The sequence below is a fragment of the Schistosoma haematobium genome, chromosome ZW (genome assembly GCF_000699445.3).
Source record: "Schistosoma haematobium chromosome ZW, whole genome shotgun sequence".
In the NCBI taxonomy this organism is placed as follows: Eukaryota; Metazoa; Platyhelminthes; class Trematoda; order Strigeidida; family Schistosomatidae; genus Schistosoma; species Schistosoma haematobium.
The window spans coordinates 75,114,899-75,142,746 of record NC_067195.1 but is presented as its reverse complement, the minus strand read 5'-3'; the positions used below and the strand labels follow the sequence as shown (position 1 = coordinate 75,142,746).

At 36.7% G+C, this 27,848-nt stretch overlaps 2 protein-coding genes across 2 annotated transcripts; both read right to left on the bottom strand.

Moving 5' to 3' along the window:
• Positions 1-277: 277 nt before the first annotated feature.
• Positions 278-2,479, bottom strand: WC2_6 (blue light receptor; the record flags this gene model as incomplete). The annotated part of the gene is made up of 1 exon (XM_035734342.2): positions 278-2,479. One exon carries the CDS (start codon positions 2,477-2,479, stop codon positions 521-523), a length of 1,959 nt encoding a protein of 652 aa, XP_035587872.2. The 3' UTR covers positions 278-520.
• Positions 2,480-5,890: 3,411 nt separating this feature from the next.
• NDUFB5 (NADH dehydrogenase [ubiquinone] 1 beta subcomplex subunit 5, mitochondrial) lies at positions 5,891-23,584 on the bottom strand. Its single transcript, XM_051212302.1, has 6 exons — positions 23,387-23,584; positions 23,258-23,349; positions 23,095-23,223; positions 22,956-23,062; positions 8,750-11,623; positions 5,891-7,356 (listed from the first exon to the last, which is right to left on the bottom strand). Exons 1-5 carry the CDS (start codon positions 23,526-23,528, stop codon positions 11,476-11,478), a joined length of 618 nt encoding a protein of 205 aa, XP_051072474.1. The 5' UTR covers positions 23,529-23,584; the 3' UTR covers positions 5,891-7,356; positions 8,750-11,475.
• Between the last annotated feature and the right edge of the window lie 4,264 nt (positions 23,585-27,848).

Below are 27,848 nucleotides of genomic sequence, written 5' to 3'. Positions count from 1 at the left end.
ACGTCGGGAAATAGAAGCAGATATGAAAAGGATGAATAGGAACTGGAAGGAGCCAGAAAGGATTGCCCAGGACAGGATTGGATGGAGAATGCTGGTGAACGACCTATGCTCGTTCACGAGGAGTTACAGGCGTAAGTAAGTAAGTAATATGTATATTCTTCATAATCGTTCAAAAGACCAAACATAAATTTGGATGGTTTCTTATCACTTATCACTTAAAATTCTTTTTCATAATTACGAATCAATGATGAATGAATTAAGAGAAAAGTGTTCAAATCATCAAATCAGTTCATACTTCTATTTCAGATCTTAGAAAAAAAACATGATCAACATACAAAGATGACATTCAATTACAAATATTGAATCATTTTGACTGGAAAAATCTAGCTTAATAAATAAGCTTTTTATTAACTGTTTATATGATATCAGTTGAAGAAAGATATTTTAAAAATAAAACATATTTTTGTCACAATATATCCACGAATTTGAGTAATTGTTAATCATTTAGTTAGCATAACATTTAAAAACCTGACCCTCCATTTCCCATTTGTCCTAAACTGAACAAACCACCAAAAGGATTTAAACTGGACATGGGATTATCATCTTGTCCTAATGGATTAAAATCTGTATCTTTCTCTTTTTCTTTCCCATATTGATTTCTTTCTTGATTGTCTGATTGTTCATTCGCTGTATTTGGCGTTGATGGATAATTTTGTTCATTACTTCTTTCTGCAGGAGTAGAATAATCTGGTTTACCTAATTTACTTCTAATATAACTACTACCATAATTAACAGGATTTCTGTTAGTTTCATAATCTTTAGTATTGTACATATCATGATAATTATTATTACTATTATCATTATTCACATTATTTTCAATGTTATTATATTTATTGTTATTTTGATAAGGTATATTACGTTCAGGATGATTGTTGGTTTTGTAATTATCATATCCATTGTAAGCGTCATTGTTATTGATATTATAATTGACATTGTGATTGATCCGTTTGTTATTGTGGTTATTACGATCATTATTGTAATTGTAATTAGATTTGTCATTAAAATTATTCCGGTTATTATTATTATTATTACCATTGTAGTTGTACTTGTAAGCACGATAACCATTCTGATTGTTTTGATTACCGTTACGATTGTAATTGTTATTATTCCCGATATTACGATTTTCATTATAACGTCTTTGGTTATTATAGGCTTTGTTGTAATTATTATTATTATTATTATTATTATTATTATTATTATATCTTTTATTATTTCGTTGCCTACCATTATATCTGTTGGCATAATTGCTAAATTTGGTATTTTTAATCATGTGATTTCTATTGGAGTTTCGATTATTCCTACGGCCATTATTGTCAGATATATAAGCATTGCGTGTATAATCACGATTGTAATTTTCAGCATTATATTTTACGTCATTATTGTAGCTGCCAGTGTTTTTGATGTAATCATGTGAATAGTAGTCGTTATTGTTACCATCATTGCCATTACTGTTGTAGTTATTGCCATTATTGTAATGATCGTTATTATTACCATTGTAATTATTGTCATTGCTATTGTAATTGTCATTACCGTTGTAGTTATTGCCATTATTGTAATGATCGTTATTATTACCATTGTAATTATTGTCATTGCTATTGTAATTGTCATTACCGTTGTAGTTATTGCCATTATTGTAATAATTCTTATTATTACGATTGTAATTATTGTCATTGTTATTGTCATTGCCATTATTGTAATGATCGTTATTATTACCATTGTAATTATTGTCATTGTTATTGTAATTGTCATTACCGTCGTAGTTATTATTATTACCGTTATAATTATTATTATTATTGTAGTTTTTATCATTGTGATGATTGTTGTCATTACTTTTACTACTACTGCTACTACTATCAGAATATGTGTATTTCTTATTAACATTATTGTAATTCTTTGTTTCCTTTTTATCATTATAATTATTAGTTTTCTTATTCTGATCAGTATATTTATTCGATTGTTGATTATATGTCGGTTTTGGTATATGTTTAATAACTTCACTGATTTCTCGACGTTTTTTTACAGTTTTCACATATTTCAATGAATTTTTATCTTGATATATACTTTCTGCATTCATAGTTACATTGGGTTTAACATTGTATGCACCATTATTCTTTTTCACATTATTACCATAAGATGATGATGATGATGATGGTGTTATTGATAATGATGCTGGAGACAAAAGTGAAGAGGATGTATTTGTTGTTTTTGTATATGTTTGAATAGCAGTATCAATTTTTGTTTTTTCTTTCTGATGTGTTAATGCTTCATCTTCTGTATATGATCGTTTTTCAATTTTTGGTGAACGTACCACATAATAATAAGATGATGAACTTTCTTTTTGATTACTCGATGTAGCTGATAAGATGGATGGAATGCATTGTATAATGATTGTTATAATTGATAATAATCGAATTTTCATGTGTCTTTATGTAGGAATTCGTTTATTTATTCTTTGTTCTAATGTATAAAATATATATTGATAAAATAAACAGTAGTAGATCCAGAGGAAAGTTTAAAATGGGTAATTAATGTGTTAATATATATATTTGAATGAATAAATATGAACTATTGAATATTATCTTATGATGTAATCATTTATAGTATAGTATTATACCATACGGATAAATTGCACTTTTCTATTTAATCTTCAATTATTTACGCATATTATTGATTATATCACATTAATTTTTATGCCAGTTTACTGAATGCTTATCTCTAAAATTAATTAATAAAGTTAATCATTAGTGAAATCATTTGAATTAATCTATAGTGGCTGATATTATGTTGAACCATTATAACTTATTCGAGCTTCTGATCAAACCAATTCAACTATTCTTCTCGAGTTACACTTTGACCTTGTCATTTATTGCTTATTCATCCTGACTGTCTTTTATATAACCATGTGTGCATGTATTGCTTATCTTACACATTACATGTCTGTAACTGATTTTTCTCTGACTATAAATATTGATTCACACTTGGTTAAATTGAATTGGTTAACTCACCTTCTCCACTGTGCGTCCTTTCGTTTTGCTTCACTTTCACCTCTGTGCTTCCTTCGCTGTAATTCTCTGTCTGTTCCGATTAATTATTGTATGAAACATAAGTATTCAAACTCCATTCTCCTATTTGACTTATTTAATTTTGTTATTCAGTAAAGCGAGTTAAATCGATAATTATATGCGAGAACTGGCGAAATGTATATTTCGATAACAAACAGAAACTATCTAACTGTAGTCAAATATAGAGCTACTAAAAATCAACTGTTTTACGACTAAACTGGGGCGTAACTGATTTTTCAACTTCTTGCAGAAAAACATCTTTTTCATTGTTATTTGATTACTTTTGGGTAAAACACCACGTCAACATTAGAAACTAAGTATTTTTGATATTTACAACAATATTGGAACTATTAACATATTGTTTTACATTTTAAATGATTGATTAGCGTTTATTTAAGATACATATACATTCAAGTTAGTGAACTTTGAGTATCCAAGGTAAATGTTTGTTGAAAGTGAAAGTCCTTTTTTTCTGTTTTCTTAGTGAAATATAATTTGTTAAGTGACATATGTGACAAATGAATACTAAGATATATATATCAAGATATTTTATTTATTATATTTTAAAAATGGATTAAGCTTTCATCATTTGATAGCTAAATTATTGGATAATTCATTTAGCAATTACTAGATAATGAAAACATTTCAGTATTCAAATGGAATTTAGTCTTAATCTTTTATGATTGGACACTGAAATTAAAGTATATTATTGGTTAAATTTTTTTTCGGAGAGTTTTCCATCATTCAGTTTTACTATGATTTGAAGCATAACATAAATGATAAATACAGTAGTTTATTATGACTACTATTGCTGTTTGCACTGTGCATTATGAAAAATATAATTACATTAACTACCATGTAATCAATCTTATCTATTTCCGGATTTGATTTGATCACTGTCTCATTCCCATCCTGTGTTTTTGAATTCCTTACAACTTCTTGTGAACAGATTTAATAAGGTCATAACTTATAATCTTTGTTACTCGAATTCCTTCCGTCATTAATTTTGATTGATTCATTCTATGTTATACTTGAACACGTATATAGTTGTAAGCGGCTGATGAGAAATTACGAATTCATATGATTCTACTTCACTTATTGTTCTGGCTTGAATTATAAAACTCGTTAAGGGAAGCAACTGCATGAAATGCTTAGATCAGATGAAAATCACCGTAAGTTGATTATTTCAAACTAAATTTTCATCGTACAGTAACTTAGTTTTTTGGTATACTTATTTTACAAAAAAACTATTCCTGTCATTTATACTCTATGGTATTCTATAAGTTCTATTTAACTTAAATAAACAATAATTCTAGTAGTTGAGATCATGAGTCAATTGAAGCTAGACCACCATGGAAAACCTGGAAGCACTGAATGGTCGTTTTGTCCTGTTGTCGAAATACTCAGCAGTACCCATCCACAATTTCTTTATGAGAAATGACACTAAACACTTTTTACATTATTTAAACAACGACTATGAATGGTACTGGACTTATTCATCTTACATTACTAGAAAGATAGGTTATTAACCTTATAAAACTGAAGTGTAAATGTATGCCATGTTTTTTCATACTATATATGTAAAACGTAAAATTGTATTGTCTATTGTATTTAATATATTTTGATGGAGTTCTGTTCTCTGAGCTGAATGGTTTGGTCGTGGAGCTTTCATCGTTCTTCTGAACGACATCATCAGCACAAACTTCAGATAGAAGTGAAGTGTTCGAATTTCTCCATATGTGTTTCACAGCGTGTTCTAACCTTAAGGTCAATAAGAACCAATCAACGTCGAGGTGTACAGAACACACTGTGAAACGCATATGGAGAAATTCGAACACTTCACTTCTATCTGAAGTTTGTGCTGATGATGTCGTTCAGAAGAACGATGAAAGCTCCACGACCAAACCATTCAGCTCAGAGAACAAAACTCCATCAAAATCATCCACCTGAGCTACAAATCTTCTCCACCATCTCAATATTTAATATATTTTTATCACAATTTATTAGTTACCATCTAAAGTAAGTACTTATGCTTGTAATCCATTTATTATGATTTGAATTCTTTATTTACTATCACTACGAATATGTCTTCAATTTTGTTCTCAACAAATGGAAGTTTATTCTAAAGACTATCATGTTCTAATATGTTTTTTAATTACATGCAACTATTCAAATGAATAAGATTTTAGTTATTAATAAAAATTATTATTTTTGTAATTTTAAAAATGTGTAAAAGTAATTGGTAGTCTTTGAGGAGAAATGTACTACAATAATGTGAATTATTACAAGTAAAACATTCTATTTCCAATGTGTTTCATTTATTTACATACATCTTAGAATATGTGAAATATGAAGTTAAAAGGTTACATTATTAACTGTTAAATCTCAAGATTATTTGTTGATTTTAAAAAGAGTAAGAATAAAGATTCTAGGAGAATAGCATGAATTCATTTTTACTTTGTAAGTCCTCGTCAGCTACTTATAACTTGTGATATTTAAAATTATAATCACATAATGGGTTTAAATTACTTACATGAATTTATCCTATACTGCTAGAATTTTTGTTCTTGCTCTTTTCGAAATGATAAAAGGAACTATGTGTATGATATTTGTTGATTGTTTGAAAAACCTTTAAAAAAAATCCTTGAAGTATTCCCTCAAAAAATATATGAATGTATTAATGAATACTGGAATTCAAGATCGAGAGGAAGATAAAGAGTGGAACAATATTCCGCAGTCAGTATATTTACTTTTCTAAAACCTGAAGAAGGATGAATATTTGGTTAATACAACCACGTCCAGGTCTCAAACAATCCTGGTTTTCCCACATTCACTCTTCGCAGACACTAGCTAGGTGTCCGATGGTCATGGAAGTTAATATTTACTTTAGTCAAACTAAAACCTCCGTGAAAGTTACAACAGTATTTTTCCTTTCTTAGAAACTGGAACGATCAACGATTGAGATCACTTAGATGGGATTGCGTTCATATTCCAGATTCTACCTAATATCTCTGTCAGTTTAACAGTTAAAACTGGATCACATTCCTTCATCACCTTTTGCGTCAATCCATAAGGACAGTTTGTTATCCACAGTTTTAGACTACCTTTAGGATTCTCAAATTCATCAATAGTTGAGAGACTTCCGTCAATGTGCCATGAAGGTTTATTAGTGGTAGAGGGTAACCATAAGCCAGTTGAACTGTTAGAGGGTCGGTCATTCACAAAGTAGAACCCGTACGTATGTACATAGGTTCAACTTGCCATACTCCATAAACACAGAGAGATGGAATGATTAGGTCAAGTCTCAGAATAGTAGAGGTAGTATCAGTATCAGTGCTAATAAAAACGATTCGGGATAAAAGATACGATAAGAGAAGAAAATATAAATCAGTGCAATAAAAAAATTTGGGGAATTCAAAATCTCAGGATTCGATGGAAGATAAAGAATGGATGCACCTGCGCCACTGCAAACGATTTTGAGCCACGTCATTCAAAGTCCCTAACCATTGGTTGCGATAATCACGCGGACCGCAACCAGGTAGTCTGTATCCACCTGTACGAGATTGGAAACAACTCCAAGAATCTGGATATAGACAAAATAGTGGTGGAAACGTTGGATTTACCTCGAATTCATTCGCTGAAATTTTACAAATACACTCTTCCTTCCTAAATTATAAACTATCCCATTTTTTCCAAGTATTTTGTTTAGCCACACTTCATGAGGACCTTATCATAGAAATATCATTTAAAATAATTACTATTGGATTCTTCCTTTGTTGTCATGTGGAACCTACCGTGTTTCCGAGTCATGTATGCTGCCATAATAAAAAATGCATCTGAGATTTTAAAACCATAAAACATTGTTCCGCTAAAATTTTTAGACAGCTAACTTACAACATGATTTCGCCACTCCAATGCTAGATAAACTAGTGGTGATAGTTAATCATCTAAGCATTTTTAATTTTGAGTGTTTTCCGAAATCTAACAAATAGAAACGTAGAAATAAACATGTAGAAAGAATAAAACTCTATTTGTATGGGGTTTTAAGACACTAAAAATACTAGATTTCAAGTGAAAATAAGATCCCGCCTACACCAGAAAACGCATGATTATGAACCAACTCCATAAGTAGATCCGGTTACCTGGAATTACATTTTTTTGCCTTGGACTACTAACAGATTAATCTTAAGAAATAATCCCTATTGGCTTTTGTAATAATCCAACAATGGGGATTCTATAAAAATAAAAACACATTCACGTGATCGAAAATATTCGTACCATTTCAACAATAATCATGAGCAGTTACGTAATCAAAAATGAAATTCCAAACCAAGTTAGCTGATTTTATGGCATGTCTCCAACTAAACTAGAATGCACGACGAAGTTTTGAACTTCGATAAATGTCGGCTGGTGAAGACGGCAGTCTCAAGAACCTAACCAAACTTTAAGTCACCTATGAGTAACATAGAAATTATTGAGAAAAGTAACAGTTTGCTAAGTAAGTGCACTGAAGTCACCTCGGAATGTTTAGTGTGTGGACCTAAACAATTGCACACTGCACATTTTATCCGTAATAACCAACAGTTGTCACTTCTAATTGCAAATAATTCGTCTATTTCTACTGACATTTATTCTCTGATATGCTGGTCACAGTTCCGAAAGCGAGAGTTCTACACCCATATGTTTCGAGGCTTTCATTGATAAAGACTGGTGTTAAATTATGATACAAATATGATCTGCTTTTTAAAAACTAAACCATGAAATATTTTCCTTAACAACAATGTTCCAGGCATTTGGGTAAGGTAAATATATTTTTTAACTATGAGCTGATACGATTTGAGAAAAAACCAACGAAAGACAAACTGTTTTTCTCCTGGTTTAAATCCTTAAGTAGTGTATAGTATTTGTTATATTTCAAACATACTGTACTGAATTTAAGAAAAATGGTGCCTATTGGAAATAAGATCGAGACTCCGTTGAAATGTTATTATTAACTAGTTAAGTATCTGTAATGTAAAGACACATACACTTGTTCATCAATAAATTACTCTCTAAAAACAAGATTCGAGACTTCATTTCCTTTAGTCTGTTTTTTAGTTTTTACTGTTTCTAAATTCAGTAAATTAGAAGTGATCCTATTTGTTCCATAAAGGTTGTCGATCAAGATTGTTCCGTATGTAAACATACGGAATTCAATGGTTAGTTTTTTTAATTAATTAATAATAATAATGCAAACGTCGGTGAAGCTGCTTGCAAAAACGTTAGAAAATTGCTTCAGATCTTGTTACATCTATTTTGAATAAAAATAATAATAATCTGCAGCTCGTGGATGCTTCATATAGCAAAAGTGGAGGTAAAAAATTGTTAACCATATGATACTTCTTAAAATATCTACGAATAGTATAACATGTGAACGTTTACCTCTCACAACTGTAACTCCATCACTACTGTAAAAAGAAATAATCTCCATAGGACTTACACAGAAACTGGAAACAATCTAAACCAAATGTTTTAAGTGGTATTTTCCAGAATTGTATAACTCTGAAATCTTATTGAAAAAGATTTTTAAGTGCCATGACTTAAAAATATCGTATAACGGAGTACAAGAATAAAAAATTTGATCTTACCCAGTTTTATCATTATTATTCTAAATCAGATAAGTTAAGCATAAAATTCTGAACTAGTGAAAATCATGACGATACGTCCACAACAGTAAATAACAAACAAATTAGTTAACATTTCATGAGCATAAAAACTACTAAAGATTCAGTGAGTCATTCCATATATCAAAGCGAACATAAGAAGGATGTAAATATGAGTGGTTTTTCTCAGATGTTCGAGATAATTACTTAAATATTCGAAAATATATTCATGTTTGTTTTATGAATGGAATAGTTTTTTTGGCGAGACTCTAATTTAGGGACGACCTTTGAACGAATCGTAAATGACCTTGACAATTATTGGCCAATCAGAAGACAGTTAGTATAAAGTGAAAATATATTATAAGAAAGTAATGAATTACAGTGGATATTCTTCTTTTACATGATTTAAAAACTTGTTAAGGTTTGATATAGGTTCAGAGGTTCTGAATGCATAATGCATATGGTATAGAAACTCGTCCATAGGGTTAGGGTGGCGAGATTGTAATTTAGGGACGAGCGAATCAGAAGCGTTTGAGCAATTTCAAGTTCACGGAGCCAAGTTCAACACGTGATGCTAACATACGATCGGTTTACAACGGATTTTAGAGAAAGGGTGTTTATTGAGAGGCTACAACCCTAACCCTATGGACGAGTTTCTATACCATATGCATTATGCATTCAGAACTTCTGAACCTTTATCAAACCTTAACAAGTTTTTAAATCATGTAAAAGAAGAATATCCACTGTAATTCATTACTTTCTTATAATATATTTTCACTTTATACTAACTGTTTTCTGATTGGCTAATAATTGAAATTGCTCGAACGCTTCTGATTGGCTCGTCCCTAAATTAGAGTCTCGCCACCTCTCTTGATTCAGCATTTCTAATTGATGAAATTTACCGAGATACAAAATCCTAATAAATAAATAAATAAAAGTACAGTTCTTAGGCCGTAAAGTTTTTGTGCATGGTAGCCAAGTTACAATACAATTTTAAAAAAAAACTGAGGTTAGTGTAATTTAATATAAAATATAGTCCACTATTATATTCAACTGTTCACTCAGTAGCCACCCAACAATTCGAATAACACAATCAAAGGTCGATAGGTGTCCCTTTCATGTAACCACCAACTGTGTATACAAATTTACATGCATCTGCCACAGCAGTTACATTAGTAGGACAGAAAGGAGAGCCTACGTCTGATTCAAAGAACATATTCCGGGAAGTTTAAGATCAAATGGATTAGAAGCATTCAGCAGTGCCATCGCAAGAAATCTCCTTGACACAGGAGATCACGTCGATGCACTAAAGTCTTTCAAGGTGACTAACAAACAATCAAACTCCAATCTTTTGAAATTTGCTGAAGCGATAGAAATCAAATGTCTAAAACCAGATCTGTGTATCCAAAAAGAGACTAATAAATCTTTCTTTGTCTGGTAACATTAAACCCTTTTTATTTATTACGTCATTCATCATTTCAACTCTTTCAAAATTTTAAACTACATCATTGTCATTTTTCTTTAATTCATATTCTTTCTTTATTACTATTATTCTGCTTTCAGTTGCTTCATTGCACAATCACCTAATGTTTGTTAACTCCATGAGTTCTAATCACTATTTCAATGTTCTGGAACTTTCCGTCTCAAACTTTTTCTATCCGAAACAAATAATTTTCATGACCTTATTAACTCTATTGAAATCTTCGCTACACCATAATGCATATATTCATCTTGAATCACCCTCGTATGTATAAGAAGGTCAATATCTGCAATAACATTGATTTTCAAATATTTTAAGTTGTACGCAGTTGATGAGAAACTAACGAAATAAAATGAATTCATATTATTCTGCACCAATCTTTGTTCTTGCTCTCTTTAATCCTCAGACTCCTAAATTAGGACCATCAGACCAAGAAACAACTAAAAATATCACGATGGCTGTTGTCTTCAGGAGTGAAACAACTCATTACACATAGATCTGCTACCCCTTAGCTGACGAAGAAACCATATATATTTAACAGATCCTAAAGCTGTGGTTTATACGAGAGATTCTAGTAAACATTGAGATGGTTTTTACTACAAATGTAATATTAGTTGCTTGTGAACTGATTACCAAATGGTGGTAAATATTTATAAACTGAAAGCATGTACTTAAATTCAATTCGAAATAATGCATTACGCAATAAAAAATAAACATCTTATCAATAGTTAATATAATCGACGTGCTCGTCTTAGTATTTACTCTAAATCGTATATTCACTACAACACAGTAGCATATACACACTTTTTACTTTTTAAATACATATTTCTTCCAGAACCACAACCAGTCTGTGTCAGGCTCCAAGATGGTTGAACTGCATTTACCATCTTTTTAGTGTTAAAATGATTACCAACTGAAAAGTCTTTATGAAGATGAGATTATCCTGCTTTAATATACATCTGAAAGACAAAACTTTGACGATTAGTTGGACTATTATAACTCAAAATGATTCTCCGAATTCTCGGTGACAATAAAAACCGTTTTAATCAAAGTTTAGTTATCCAGTTTGAACTTGATATTAGGAACTAATTGTCAAAAACATGTAAATACATTAAATTTTTTATTAATGAATGAATAACAAAAGTTTTTCATAACATTTAATCTAGGATTAAAACAAACTCCATTTAGATGAAAGATAATACAAAGTATTAGTCTGAAGTGAGTTTTATAATCAACGACTAACTAGTTGGCCAGCCTCTTGATCTTTCATGAGTCTTTCAAATGAGCGATTAATACCAGTTGGATTAACTGGGACGAAATACCAAGCACGAAAGTCACCTTTTTCAAGTTGAGACTTACGAAACCATCTTTCTTCATCACTAAGAAAAAGGTGAAAATGAAAATGATACATAGTTTTATCGAACTCGACTACAGACATTACTAGTTTGACTCATACTAAGTGTAAAAAAATTCTTGAACGAGAACACAAATAAATAAGATACAATCTAGCGCAAATGTCTATTGATTCAATTTGCTACTTCCTATTCGTGAAGTGACAGGAAGTCAAAAAAGAAATGAAGAGTGATGAACCAAAAATGATAGCAGTAATGGTTGAGAAAAACTTGACAAGGGGAATGCAGTGTAACAACAAAACAGCTTGAACTCTTCAGTCATACACCTAACGTTTACTAAAAACAACATCAATCATAAGAAAAGCACTTAGAATATTTGAAATCTCTCCTGAGTCATCATATAGAAGAATTGTGATGTCTCATGTAGCTGATGTCCCTTCTTTTTCCTTTCTTAGAAACTGGAACGATCAACGATTGAGATCACTTAGATGGGATTGCGTTCATATTCCAGATTCTACCTAATATCTCTGTCAGTTTAACAGTTAAAACTGGATCACATTCCTTCATCACCTTTTGCGTCAATCCATAAGGACAGTTTGTTATCCACAGTTTTAGACTACCTTTAGGATTCTCAAATTCATCAATAGTTGAGAGACTTCCGTCAATGTGCCATGAAGGTTTATTAGTGGTAGAGGGTAACCATAAGCCAGTTGAACTGTTAGAGGGTCGGTCATTCACAAAGTAGAACCCGTACGTATGTACATAGGTTCAACTTGCCATACTCCATAAACACAGAGAGATGGAATGATTAGGTCAAGTCTCAGAATAGTAGAGGTAGTATCAGTATCAGTGCTAATAAAAACGATTCGGGATAAAAGATACGATAAGAGAAGAAAATATAAATCAGTGCAATAAAAAAATTTGGGGAATTCAAAATCTCAGGATTCGAGGGAAGATAAAGAATGGATGCACCTGCGCCACTGCAAACGATTTTGAGCCACGTCATTCAAAGTCCCTAACCATTGGTTGCGATAATCACGCGGACCGCAACCAGGTAGTCTGTACCTATTAACATGACTTAATGGACTGATGCTATATTTTGGTTTGAATGTCTTGACATTTGTTCTAGACTATTCTCACACACGACAGTTGCTGCTGTGGTATGGAAATGCAAGAACAACGAATTTCGAGACAATTATTGAACATTTTTCAAATTAAGTATTATAGTATGGTTTTTCTATTTTACCAAATAATTCTGTAATTTTGCGCTAAATATCATTCGGTTGTCTTCACCTGTGTTCTCCTTCACTACACTGCTAGCATGAGTTGGTGGTCGAGCTTGTCCACTGTGATGACTCAATCGAGCCATATTGGTCGGAATAATTGTTCGTTTAAGTCCTACTATCCCATGCTGGTCAGTTTGAGAACGGTAAGATTAAAAGCGGCAACCCAAGGCCCGAGGGCAAAGTCGTACTGCTGACTGTAGAGGTGTGTGTGACAGCAGTGAGTTGTTTTCCTTGAACAACCAGAACCTTTCGTCGATGATGCCTTCTCACAAAAGAAGGAAGGGGTTAGGAGTGGTCGACCCTGAAAATGTCACATCTCACCTTACCCGATGGATTTCTGTCTCCGATTATAAGGCCTTTTGAAGAGCGGAAATAACACATCAAAAACGTCCCATAAGAAGGCCATGCGCAACCGGCCTCAAGCAATTGTCCTTTGGACTCTGCAGTCACTCACCCGGGTCGCCAAGACCACCACAAATTTAGCTTATTTTTCAAGTTCCTCAAGAGGAAATATCCTTCCACGACGTGAGAAACCGCCCCCATACCTTTATCAGCACCCGAGATAATCTTGTTCGTGATCGAATCCCTCCCACACCTCATGAAAATTCCTTCATCCTCACGAATAACCCTCCTCAATTATCTTTATCGCCATGTGCCACCAATGTTAATGATTCGAGTTCATGAAGTGTTATTCTTGGTCTCCTGAAACCAGGCTCCGAACTACATGTTGGAGCTTTTAGTGTCCGAACGTTGTGTCAGATAAGACAATAGGCTTTCTTAGTTAAGACTCTAAATATCCAATCACTGACGTACGCTATGTCTCCGAAACGCGCATACAGGGTCCAAATATAGTCATTCATTTGACCTCAACTTGCCACTATAAAGAACGGATACGATTTACTCTTCGAATATCTGAAGTCCCCGCTGCTACTTCTCACGGCCTCGTTAGTGTAGGTATAACATTAAGTTCTAAATTATAACAGGCTGTTAGACAGAATCCCAATACACAGTTGCTTTTGTGCTGTCCGACTAAACGGGACAATAAGAACTCGGAAACACAAGGGCACACGCTGTTGCTTTTTCGTTGTCTTTGCCTACGCTCACGCTGACTGCAGCTCGGATAAAGTTAAAGATAAATTTTATAGGGAGTTGTTCAACCTCTTTCAAAAACCTAAACGCACTGATGTAGCAATACTGTCAGGTGATTTTAATGCTCAAGTAGGTAAAATAGACCAAACTGAGAAGCACTTAAGCGGATCCTACGGTGTTGAGGCTCAGTGAATAGATAATGACGACCGTCTGCTACAAATATAGCCAGACAACCGCCTACTTCCGCCAAACACCAACATTAAACACAAGGAAAACATCGTCTAACGTGGCGACCTTCACAACTAACTCAGACTACATTGTCATTAACCATCGTTGAAGGGGCTCGATAGAAGACTGTCGTTCATTCTGGAAAATATGTTTATACACGGATTATACTGTGGTTCGAGCACGTATTTGTTTGAGCATTACTGGATATGGATATTTGTCTGTGTCTCACTGGACGTAGGAAAAACGCTTCAGGGAAATCTCTTAGGGTCCTACCTAATGATAGTCAAGCTAAGAGTATATTTCAGGAACAACTGGAAAAACAGTTAGGCAGCCATGTAAGTGATGTCCACCACGAGGCAGCATGGAATGACTTCCGAAAAACTGTGGAAACAGCAGTGATATCTTATTATTATTATTATTTATTATTTGGACACATGAATATTGGTACAAGAGAGCGCCAATATATATGCGCCACACAGAACAATGAATATTCGAAGAGGAATACAAAGAAAGAAAAAAAGAAGAAGCTAAGGAGCACAAAAAAAGAGAGAACAATAACGAAGAGATTGGTGTAAGGTAATGTGCTAGTAAACAGGGAACGCAAAGGTACAATCGGAAGAAATCTTTCAGGTAAGGGAAACACTACCACTTTTTATGAAGAAAGTAAAAGAAGGTTACAGCAGGATCGCCACTGGCTTCTATTCTGAGCCATATTTGATAACGTCTCTAGCCACTGTGTAGCACCATCTCTCGGACCCCAACCAGGGAGTCGTGAAGGACCGACACAAGCCAGTCCTTTGCAGCTTTCTTTCATACCACGACACCATGTCATGCACTGACCACCTCTCCGCTTCTTCCAACCAGTCCCAGAGTCGGCAAATAATGCACGACGTGGAATTCTCTGGGACGACATTCATAGAACATGTCCAAGCCACCGAAGTCGGTGTTTCAAGATGGTGACACCAATTGAATTATCATCTCTGTGCCCGAACACACGATGCCGAACCTCTGCATTACTGACATGGTGTTGCCACTGAATGTCAGCAATCCTTCGGAGACAGCGATGATCGAACACAGAAAGTCGTCTAACGTCCTCAACTCGGAGGCCAGGTTTCACAAGCATAGAGCAGAACTGATCTCACCGACGCGTTGTAGATCCGACCTTTTACAGCCAGACTAACATCACGAAGGCGCCAAAGATGGCCCAGATTGGCATAAGCCGCTCTGGCTTTCACTATACGTGCATTGATCTCATCACTCACACCCCCACCAGCACTTATGCAGCTACCCAGATACACGAACTCCTCGACTACGTCTATCTGCTCACCATCCAGGGTGAGTACAGGATTGGAATCCTACCAGTCTTGTAGAATTACTTTGCACTTCGAAGGTGCAAAGCACATACCATACCTACGGACACTGATTGCCAACTGATTAAGTGCGGATTGCATGCCTTGGGCATTATCGCACAGTAAGACAATATCGTCCGCATACTCAAGGTCGAGAAGTCTTTCTCCAGGCAACAGATCCACACCGCCATTATTTACATCCATCAGAGCTGTTTCCAGAATGTCATCGATGGCAAAGTTGAAGAGGAATGGTGAGATTGGGCAACCCTGCCTAACCCCACTACTCGAATGGAACAATGGAGAGAGGTGGTTGTATGCCCTCACTCTGCCTGAGGTGTTTGTATATAGGGCTTTTAGGATGTTAATAAACTTCTCAGGCACACCGTTCTTCAATAGACAATCCCAGAGAACAGTCCTGTCCAACGAATCGAAGGCAGACGTGATGTCAAGAAATACTACGATCGTTGGCCTTTGATAAGAATGGCAATGTTCTAACATTTGGCGGAGGGTGAAGATATGACCAATACATCCTCGACCAGAACGAAACCCAGCCTGCTCCTCGCGAGTCAATCTTTCTCTAGTTTTGAACAACCTACGAAGTATGACGGAAGCCAATAGCTTGGACGCAATCGGAAGTAGACTTATCCCTCGATAGTTTTTACAGGAACGACGTGAACCCTTTTTAAAGATAGGGACAACTATCGACTCATTCCATGACGTTGGTACACTCTCTAACACCCAAACCTTTTTAAACAACGTCGTCAATTCCTTAGTCAAAAAGTCACCACCATCTTTAAAAAGAGCCGGAGGTAAGTCATCTGGGCCAGGTGATTTGTAACGCTTCAAGAGTTGGAGTTCCTTGCGGACTTCCTCCTCGTTTGGTGGATCAGTCGTCACCGGCCATGGAGGGCAGGACAGTCTGACCGATGTTGCCGGAGCAGCAGGCCAGTTGAACTGCCCTTCGAAAGATTCGGCCCATCGTCCAAGACGTCGATGGATGTTAGTGATTGGCATCCCATCATCCTCGCAGATTGTTTCACTCACACCAGACTTCTTGCTGCCAGTGGCTCGGATGAGCTGGAAGAGCTTCCGGTAGTTACCAGATGCAGCTGCTGCTTCCAGCTCATTAGCACGCTTCGACCACCAGGCTTCTCGGTCCTTACGCAAGCTTTGCCCAATTTCCTTACGTAACTTCCTTCGTTTATGGTCAAACTCACGGTCACCCGGAGTAGACCGACGGGCTTCAATGAGTTGTAAGGAACCAGAAGAAACCCAGTGCTTAAAAGCGGGACGTTTCGCAAACCCACAACTGACTGTTCCCGCCATTTTCATGGCGTCATGCAATTGCAACCAATGCTCATCTATACTTTTCGGTGGAGTAGTAGCTAGCCTAGAGGCTAGCTCGGTTCGATACTTACTTGCAACAGAAGTTGCAACCAGCTTGCTAACATCAATCTTTTGGTGGTAGTCACTTCGTTGTCCACTGAAAAGTAAGGCAAGATTGGCGCAGACCAGAGCATGATCAGAGTCCAGATAGGTACTCCAAAAGGAGCGGCAGTCTTTTACACAACCACGCCAGCGGTAGCTGATCGCGATGTGATCAATCTGAGTCCGGGCTTGGGATGCAGAGGGAGGACGTCAGGTGGCACGTCGGCGATGACTGTGCCGAAAGTTAGTGCTAGCCAGAAACAGGTTGTGGTCTGTGCAAAGTTGCAGTAGACGGTCCCCGTTATCTGACCTGCGACCAACGAGTCCCCATCGGCCACCTAAACGACTCTCTTCTGTGCCTAGACGCCCGACCTGAGCATTCAAGTCTCCGGCTAGTACTACAATATCTGTCGAATGCACTTTCTGGAGAAGAACAGTTAACTGGTGGTAAAACTCATCCTTGATTGCATCCGGGCTGCAATCTGTCGGGGCATAGGCGGAGACGACGAAAAGACATCGTTTCTCACGCCGATTTCTTCTCACTTTGATGGAACTTTCTAATCTGACAGCACATAACCGACTGTTAATGGGGATCCAATCGACTAGTGCTGCCTCAGCTCTAGCGCTTAGTGCGACACCAACGCCAGCAAGACCAGACGAAGATGCCACAGGGTCCCCGGATAAGCGCACGTAAAACAAGCTTTTGAAGTGACAGATGGAGAGCGAATTTGTAGTACTTCACCAGAGTCTTGAATACGGGTCTCGGATAGACAGCAGACATCGATATTAGGACTTTCCAAAGACATAGCCAGCCCTATCTGTTGACCAACCTGCATAAGTGTGCGAACGTTGAAGGCAGCCAGTTTGAATGGCGCACGTGGTTTCAGAAAAACTGCTTCAGTACTCATATTCGATGGTAACATACAATTTTCGACCGGACAGTGACTCGAGAACGTTTAGATACAGTCGGATTTCCACCAAAGACGAGCCGCTGTATAAGTATAAAAGAGGGTGAATAATGTGGAAAATAATAATAATAATAATAATAATGATAATAATAATAATAATAATAACAATGACAATAATAGTAATGATAATTATTTGAATCGATTGATTGTTTTTCGGAGCGAGAAAAGTAGTTGCCATAGACATAGAGTTCATCGTTTGTGTGTGGGCTGTGATACTGCCCGGGTGCCCAAACCGAAGCAGGTGGTTATCTTAGGGGCCACTCCCCGAGCCTTTGACCTAAAGGTCTAACCCACAAGGCAGTGGAGCATCGTAAGGAGATGCAATCCCATGGTAGCCGGTGACCAAAGATTGGTTCATACGCCATTCGTTCCCGCAGGATACTGGAGCCCATGTGCACCATTGGTTTGTGATCCGGTTAAAGCGCCGGACATTCGCTTTTCGTCCTCTCATTTTCGTAAACAACACCCCCGCCACGAGAAGGCAATGAGTAGGACTTCCCTGGCAGAGGCTGTATACGCGTGGCCGTGTGAGAGTATTTCGAGAGGGAGAGCGAACTCACCCCACTCTCGGCCGTACCAGGGCATTCGGGGGCAGTGATATCTGCTATTAAGGTAAACCACGAGGTTAGTGAGAAGCACTGGATCTCAGCAGTATCTACCGCACAGAGAGATGCTCGGAAACTCATTCCATCTGGATCTGAACATAACGAAGAGCGGAGTCAGCTTAAGCGCAAGCTGACAAGAAGTCTACGCAATGATCGTGAACGGTGATGAGCAGCGAATGCAAGAGAGATGGAAAAGGCAGCGGCAATAGGCTACAGCAGACAACTGTTCAGACTTGTTAAGTAAACCGGTATTAGGAACCCAACTGTAGGCGAATCTATCTCAGAAAAAGATGAACATATTATACATTCTCAATCCAGGAGATTGGATCGATGAGCAGAACACTTTGGGGATCAGCTCAACTGGCCTTCAGCCACACTTCGGTTTCCCACGATCTCCGGTCAACCTGAATGGCAAGTTAATGTAGGTCCTCCGACTCTTTACGAAGTTGAAAAAGCTATAGGAAATCTGAAGCGAGGGAGAGTGGCAGGCCCTGACAGGTTTACTCCTGAGATTTTTAAGGATGGTGGTCCAGTATTAGCAGTGAGATTAACTGAGGTCTTAGGTAGAATTTGGGAACTGGACGTAATCCCATCTGACTGGTCTCAATCACTGAGTGTGCCAGTCTATAAGAAAGGACGAAAGTCCTCTTGTGACAATCACAGAGGAATCAGTTTGACTAATATAGTGTCTAAAATATTAGCTTCAATAATACTTCAACGCCTAACCAAAGCTCGTGAAGAACAGACTAGAGAAAATCAGGCTGGTTTTCGACCCGGACGTGACTTTATAGACCAGGTATTCTCACTACGTCAGGTTCTAGAACACAGACAATCATTCAGACGCCCCACAATCGTAGTATTTCTTGACCTTAAGGCGGCATTCGACTCTGTCGATTGTGAAGTTCTATGGCGGTGTTTGTCACTGAAAGGAGTACCAAAGAAGTACATTAACCTTGTAAAGGCTCTCTACTCGAACACAACTGGTCGAGTGAGAGCTTATGGTGAACTGTCATCAGAATTGATTACCTCAAGTAGTGTTCGTCAGAGCTGTCCACTCTCTCCATTCTTGTTCAACTTTGTCATTGACGTACTTTTAGAGATTACACTTTCCTCATCTAAATTTACAGAGGTTGAACTTCTACCGAGAGGTTCACTTGTTGACTTGGAATATGCCGATGACATAGTTCTATTTGGTGAAGACGCTGACAAAATGCAGAGTCTTCTGACCACTCTAAGCAACAATGCAGGCATGGTCGGGATGCGATTCTCCCCTCGAAATGCGAAATGTTGCTTCAGGATTGGGTTGCATCGACACCCGAATTAATGATAGGGAGTGAAGTAATTGAGCGTGTCGATCGCTTCACTTATCTCGGGAGTCTCATCAGCCCTTGTGGTCTGGTGTGTGACGAAATCTCAGCACGGATACAGAAGGCTCGACTAGCTTTTGCCAACTTGCGTCATTTATGGAGTAGGCGAGATATCCGTCTATCAACCAAAGGACGGGTTTACTGCGCAGCAGGTCGTTCTGTCCTATTTCACGACAGTGAAATATGGCCGGTAAGAGTAGAGGATATTCGTAGGTTACTAGTATTTGACCATAGGTGTCTTCCAAGCATTGCTCGTATATCCTGGGACTATCGAGTAAGTAATGTAGTTGTTAGGAAACGGCTACTAGGTAAGGATGGAAAATCCATCGATGACGTAGTGAAACATCATCAGTTGAGATGGATGGGACACGTGTTAGGTATGCCCAACCACCGACTGCCTCGACGTGCTATGTTCAGTGGTATAGGAGTGAATTGGAAGAAAGCTAGGGGCGGCCAGACCAAAACATGGCACAAATCCATGAAGTCACTGACAAGTAGACTGAATCATATTGATAGATGTAGACTACCTGGTTGGGGACCACGAGATGATAGCAACCGATGGTTAGAGACCCTGAATGACATGACTCAAAATTGTTTGCAATGGCGCAGGTGCATCCACTCTTTGTGTTCTCCCAAATTTTGATCTCCTTATTCCTCCTTGTCTTTTTTTTCTCTTTCCAAATTTATTTCACTGGATTATACTCTTTAAATAACGTCTCCAAACACTAATCTTTCCGATTACTGCCTATACTCTTACTACCTCTACCACTACGGGATTTGAATGGACAACTGCATCTCTGTGCTAATTTGGTATGGCAACTCGAACTGATGTACGTACGTACGAAGTTCTACGTTTTTACTGACTGGATATGGAAAAGCCACACCAAGAAAATACCTTAAAGTTCAACTCAATGATGAAAAAGTTAGTTAGTCAACCCTGAATGTGATATCCACCCCGAGGTGGCTTGGTATGATATCCAAAAAGCTGTGGAAACAGCAATGAAATCTTCTAATAAATTGAACCAAAAGGTAAGGAAAGACCAGTGGATTTCAGTGGTGTCAACAGAACTGATAGATGCTCGGAAACTCAACCTTTCTAGCTTCGAACACGATGAAGAGGGGAGGCAGCTTAAACGTAGGTTAATAAAAAGCCTACGTAATGATCGTGAGCAGTGGTGGGTAGCAAAAACAGATGATTAGTTAAGTAATGTTATATACTACTTTGATTTATACAAACCTGACGGTTAATCTGAATGCAAACAAATCATACAAAAGACAGTGTACGCATACATCATTTTGATTTACTTACGTGATCAAATAAATCTACATTACGAGTATTTTTCTACGTCATCGGATTGGAGTCTCCAGTACTAAACACAAGCCAGTTAAGCAGACCCATAGCCACAAAAGTGACAGTCATGACAGCTAACTGCGAAGATTAATAACTTTTGTGTCATCAGACTCAAAGATGGCCTCAGGGACACTATTTTTCTTATCAATAGTGACCTAAATGCGGTGAAATAGTATACATTTCATCAGATGCAGTTGCTACTCCAAACTTGTTAGCACTATCTGAACATCAAATTTTCTATTCCTTGTGTAAGATTTGTGGGATCTCATACATAAAACATTTATACGCATTGTTTTACTGGTGCTGTGGGAGGACGTGTTTTGGCCGGATCGCTCTCAAACTACTAAATAGGCTTTGGTGTCTTTGTGATGTAGATAATCAAAAACAAAATAAGGTTTACTGAATATCTGGATACGGGCTGATATAGTCGTCCTAAATGCTAATACGCAGAAATCATCTGTTGCATAAATACGCACTCCTAGGTGTATTGAAGCGGGAAGAAGTGTACACTTATTTTCATCCATGATTACTAGTTTTATATAACCACCTTATGGTCATAATAGTCCCACTGAATATTCTGGGTATTAGCAATAATAAGTCTCTGACCATAATCTGATACCCACTTAAGATTAGTGGTTTGGGTCGATGAGCGACTACGATCGACTAGTCATCTGGTCGAAGTTAATCACAATACAATATCCCAATTCAGTCAGTCAACGTAGAGCCAGGCACATATTATGCATCGGTCCAAGTTGCCACGCCTCATTAACACAACAAGATGATCGTCAAACTCATAGAGGCATTTACCTCAATGGTAGTAAAACAGATTTCATATAAGGATTTGATATAAGGAGAAAGAATTATTTCGTAGAAAGAAATGTATAAAGTAATTCTAATCTCACAGTTTAGGGGAAGACAATGAGTGTATACACCTACACCATTGTGATAGATTCTCAGCCATATCACCCAGTTTCAAGCCATTGGTTACGATAGTCGCGTGGAACCCAACTAAGTAGTCTTCATCTGCCATAATGGTTCAGACCAGATGTTAGTGATTTAATGGACTGATGCCACATTTTGGTTTTGTCGCCCCAAACTTTCTTCCAACCGTCCCCAACACCACGGCAATCGGTGTTCAGGCATACGTAACACATGGCCGAACCATCTCAGTCAATGAAGATTCACAAAGTCATTAACTGACTTACCATCATTACCTAATACCCTGCGTCTAACCTCACAATTACTTACTCGGTGATCCCAGCAGATGTGAACAATATTTCTAAGAAATGTGGACAGATACTAGTATTCCGATTATTTTATTACAACATTTGGTTAGGTAAACAGGAGGAAGGCTCTAAACACCTTAGTGGTTCTTAAATGCCACTCCGTAAAGCTCTTGGAACAAACCCGACAAGTCTGGATGTTTTGACTATCTTTATCCACAACAATACTCCCTTCTTTACATATGTTTCTGGAGAATGGAGTTACAAATTGTTCCAGTCACTACTCTTAGGAAAAGGGAAATGGTTAGGGCTGGAGGATGATTTAACTTTTACTGGGATAATGAATTTGATATTTGGAGATTAGTAATGTTACATATTATTTGATTGTTCAAAAATAACACCAAGGATTATACGAGTATTCGTTCACACCGTTAGTTGCACAAACAATGATAGTTAACGACTTACACTAGCTCCTTAGTATATCGAACCTCATCCAATTCCGCTAAAGAAGATTCATACAGCTTCTGAGGATGTTCGCACATGTACTTAGCAATGAAGCGCGTAATAGGGTGCTAAATATGAGTAAGTGAATAAAATAACCCACTTTATGATATTCCCAGTGACGTGGCTCATAGTCCTCTGGTATGTCCGTCAACTCGGCTGGCCCAATAAATAAGTTGACAAAAAAAATTAGAAGCAATGAAGGAACAAGACCCAACATAATATAGAAGTGCTAATTATATTTAGCAGTGATGTAAGTTGCCTACCATATTATCGAAGAATACACGTGACATGAAGTCCGAGACTCTTTTAGGCATTTTCCTTTCATGACTTGCGTTTCTAGAAACTACTGTGGAAACTAACATAACTAAATAACAAATAATGGGGACACTAACCAAGTGGTAAAGGCATAATTTTCCCGGGCAAAACTACATACAAACGGTGCTGTTTTATCAAAGTATGTGTTTGCGAACAAAGAGGTTGAAGTCCAATATGTTTTGAAGAGAGTAAAGCAACATTCCGGAGAACAGTATACATACTTGCGTAACCACCTTGAAAAATCGAACCTCCCGCATCGTTCGCGACAAAATTTGCTAATTCTTTAGTAACCTAAATTCTATTTCATCGGGTCTCATGGATTTGCTTATATCAAGCTCATTTTGTAGACTAAAAAATTGAGTTTTTTGATGGTCGCAGTGTCCAGCGTGTGTGGGGAGTGTTGTATAAACTGAAGGGAAGTAAGTCTCTACCATATACACTGATATAAACCTTTAGTAAGGTGACTCCAGAAATATCATAAGGCATTAGCTGGTTAATTAGCTCTTTTATGAACTCGATGTCATGCTTTAAACGGATTTTGGGTTCAATCTCAATGACTCTATGAAAGATAACTTACCTATCACTATGACCAGTCTTCAATTTCTCAGCTTCCGTTTAGGGGACCGCTATTTCTCTAGAAACACTGGTTCATTTCTCATTCTCCATTTATACCCATTTATCAACTTTCATCAGTTTCTGGATGATTATCAATAACTTAGGTAGTTAGGTTGTTGTTTTTTCTACCAGAAATAGACCCAGCGTTGAGATTAGGTTTTCCAGGCTTTTCCTGCTAGCTGCCATTCAGAGGGTGCGGGATGGAAGGAACTTCCATTTCTGAGCTTTTTTTCTGACAGACCTATTTAAAGGTCATCCCTCTTCAACTGGCCCATGTAGGTCAATCTAATGTGAGTTTATTTGAGGTAACTCCACATCAATTTATGCATCGACTAAGTGAGCACCATTTGATGTGGTCCGATTACACTTTCCAGTACATCTTTTATCAGCATTTGTCATTGTAATGGTTTCGGATAGAAGGCTGTTTTCGTTCGAGGTGCACTGCCGACAACCACACGCAGCTATTTTTGCTAAACAGTTTGAAAGCCACAAGCATTGGATTCGTGCAATTTTCGTAGTACCATCCTTTATACTCACCTCACTGAATACCAAGTTCCACGGAGTATTGACAGCCTGGACGTTGACAGTTGCTTTTTACACTGTCTAGTCATCAATCAAAGGTTATTATTATTATTCACAAACTACCTATGGGCACGTAAATGCTGTGAAGAAACAATTTGGATTTCTTCAGAAGTGCAACGATACACGATTTTCAATAATGTTGGCATAATATTTAAATTATTTAAAGAAAACAGGTCCTGTGTAATTGAAAATATTGAGTTGACTTTAAAGAAGGACAGGAGGAAAATAGGGGAATAGAAATGAAGGGAACACAAAATGTGTAGATAGTTTAATAAGCTTGTTTATGAACGCAGAACAAGAATAAATTATTATGTACACATCTCCAAATGATTGACAAAAAAAGAATAAAAATAAATAAAAAAGAAAACAACTTGTTAATGCAGAAAGATTTGACTGCAGACTGAGCGTTTGTGCAGTAAGTGTTTGAAGTGATGCTATGAAAGTCACAATTAATTACAAAGGATAATCATACCTCAATTACTGTGTCATATATATGCGTTGAAGATAAAATGAATCTCATAAGTTAATTTATTTAAGTGTAACACAAGGTAATTTGTATTTAGTTATAGACTCTGGATGCTTATGAATAAAATGCATTTAGAAGCAGAACAAGAGACGAAAACAATCTAATTTGTCGAGGGACCAATCATCATAATAATAACAGTAATAATCACAAATATGGACATAGGCAGACTTCAGATATTAAGATAAATAGAAACAAAACAAAAGAGAACAAACGAGAAACGTTTTAAAAGTTCTGTTTTCTCTTCTTTTCATATATTATGCAACATAGCAACTTCTTGATTTTCGTATAATTACTTTGAATATTATTAATTCTCTTTTTTCCAATTACTCACTGTTAATTCCTAATCGAAATGTCACTATGTAATTATTACGTAACGTGTCCATTCGATGAGTATTATTTCATTATTTTAGATTATATATATATATATAAGTGTAGAGCCATGATGAAAAACTAGTTGTAAAGAAATTTCTTTGCTCGATTCGTTCCTTCTTTATTTACCAAATGCAAAAATAGTAATTTTCACAAAATTAACTCAGCCATGGAAAAATACCGCTGTATTAGGTATGTTGATTAAAAATGGTAAATATTTTCATGGTGACTGAAAGTAGTCGGATAGGCCAATTTGAGACAGATAGAACTAGATGAGCACAGCTGTATTTTATTTGAAATTAGCAATAAGTGAGGAATCGAGCATTTCAACTGCCACAGCTTAAGTGAATGTTGGGATTTTTGTGACTTATGGTATGTCTTTCGGACAGCTTTCTTGAACATATCTTTGATTTTATTTTAAAGTTATGTTTATTACTGTCTAGAAGAAACTTATTAGTACCGGAATTAACGAATGTAATCGAAATATACTTACCTAAATCCTTGTAATGTGTTCGGTTGATGTGACTGAAATGCATACGGACCATAGATCTGTGGTTGGAAAATAGATATTCAACACTTGACACACAGAGAAGGCCAAAAACGACGAATGCGGAAACAGTTAATTAATCAACATGGCATGGCTCAGCCCTTCAGGCATGGTCATTTTGTGTAGTCCAAACCTTTTCACATTGAACACACTGTTCTCTCTTTAGCCCAAACATGTCCTTCAAAAACACTAGACTTTATGTGGCTGATTCTCACGATACGACGAGTCTTTGTAGACAATGATGGGACTACCACGTAAGATCTCATAGATCAAGTAGTCACATTGTTGTAAATCTACAATTTCAGGATTAGGTTTATTATTATGGTGCCGTTGCCGAACTGGGCCATAATCTTACAAATCTAACACTATTCTTAAGCTGTTGAAGATCAGTTCTGTGATAGTATGTAACGTCAGCACACTGTAAACATGCAACATCCGAACGAACATTTTTCGTCCGAGCAATTTTGTCAATGTTTCTCTCGTATTCGGTCTGGGATCGCTGCAATAAGAGATCTCATCTATTCTCCTCTCCAGGTCCTCAAATCTTGCAGCAGTAATAGAAATAGCATTCGTTTACAAGTTCTTAGCATGTTCTCCCATAGTATCAGAACATAAACGTTTTGAAGTTGTGAACGAACCACCCCACCCCGATTCTATAGTCAACAGGTCATCAGTCCGTCCATCAGAGTTTCCCTCAGTGGTCACCTAGGAAAGTTGTAATTGAAGCATTCCTGGATTTTTAGGATAGGAACGGATTTCCCACAATCGAAGATGAAAAATTCATAGATTATGACTGAAGATTTGCCGTCTTTAATAAGTAAATTATAACGTTCCACAACAGAAAGTTTATGATCAGAAATATTTGAAGCAGAAACTTCTGTAGGTCTAATTACAGAATCGGGTTTTAATGATTTCAGGCCTCCAACTGGAATGATAGATTTGGTGCAATTCATGACCATAATAGAATCAGGAAAATCACCATCGCTTATATGTTATTATTTTTTGGGTGTGAAGTGTTTTACTCGAGGTAATAAATAAATATAGAGTGTGATTACTAGAATCATGAAAGTTTGTAACATCCGAATTACTGAGCTTGTTATTATTGGTGGCTAACAAAGAGATCTGATATGTCCAACTTCTTTCAAACTTAAGACAGATAGCGTGACAAAATATGTATGAATTGCGTGAATGAGGTTCGCCACGTGATAAACGTCTGCCAAACTTCTATATCTGAATGTTCATCCACGTGTCCAATCGCAGTCCCCATCGCAACGCTAATATGGTGACCAGAAGTAATGAATTGATTTACTAAGTAAGGATTCCCAGAAAATTTCAATCTAGGACAGATAGGACTAGATGAGTACAATTGAACATGTTATATTTGAATTTGAAATAACTACGGGATGAAGTGCAAATCAGTCATCAATTTGAACGAATGCCACTACTTTGTAATGTCATGACTGTGTGCTCATAAAATTCGTATTTCGCACATTACATGTTCAGGTACTCTGCGGAGCATATACAGAGAAGTTTTGTAGACTGAAAACGACACAGGTCCTATTCGTGTTGATAGAAGTAAAGTATGTAGTGGCCCCGCAAACGAACTGAATTTGATACGACAATACGCAAGACAGGTAAGGATATAGCAAACCGTGTTAATATTGTAAACCGAAATGTGTATATACGAGTAGGAACGACGGAAAAACAACACATACAACAGAGTCCTATATTAAATGACAAAATGATAGCAGCCATTGTGTAGTTAATGTCAGTTCGCATTTTCATTTGGGATAAATAACACAAGAAGGGTTCAATCGACCAACGACAGTGGTGATTTTCTTGGGGGGCCACAACCGGAGCTTTCGACCTAAAGGTCTGATCCACAAGGCAGTGGAGCAAC

Coding starts and splice junctions, on each gene's coding strand:
- NDUFB5 (XM_051212302.1), bottom strand. CDS start 23,528: ATGTATACTGTTCTCCGGAATGTTGCTTTACTCTCTTCAAAACATATT. Junction 23,224..23,257: donor GTGTATTCTTCGATAATATG/GTAGGCAACTTA, acceptor AAATATAATTAG/CACTTCTATATTATGTTGGG. Junction 11,624..22,955: donor CGATATACTAAGGAGCTAGT/GTAAGTCGTTAA, acceptor CCTTTTTCTTAG/TGATGAAGAAAGATGGTTTC.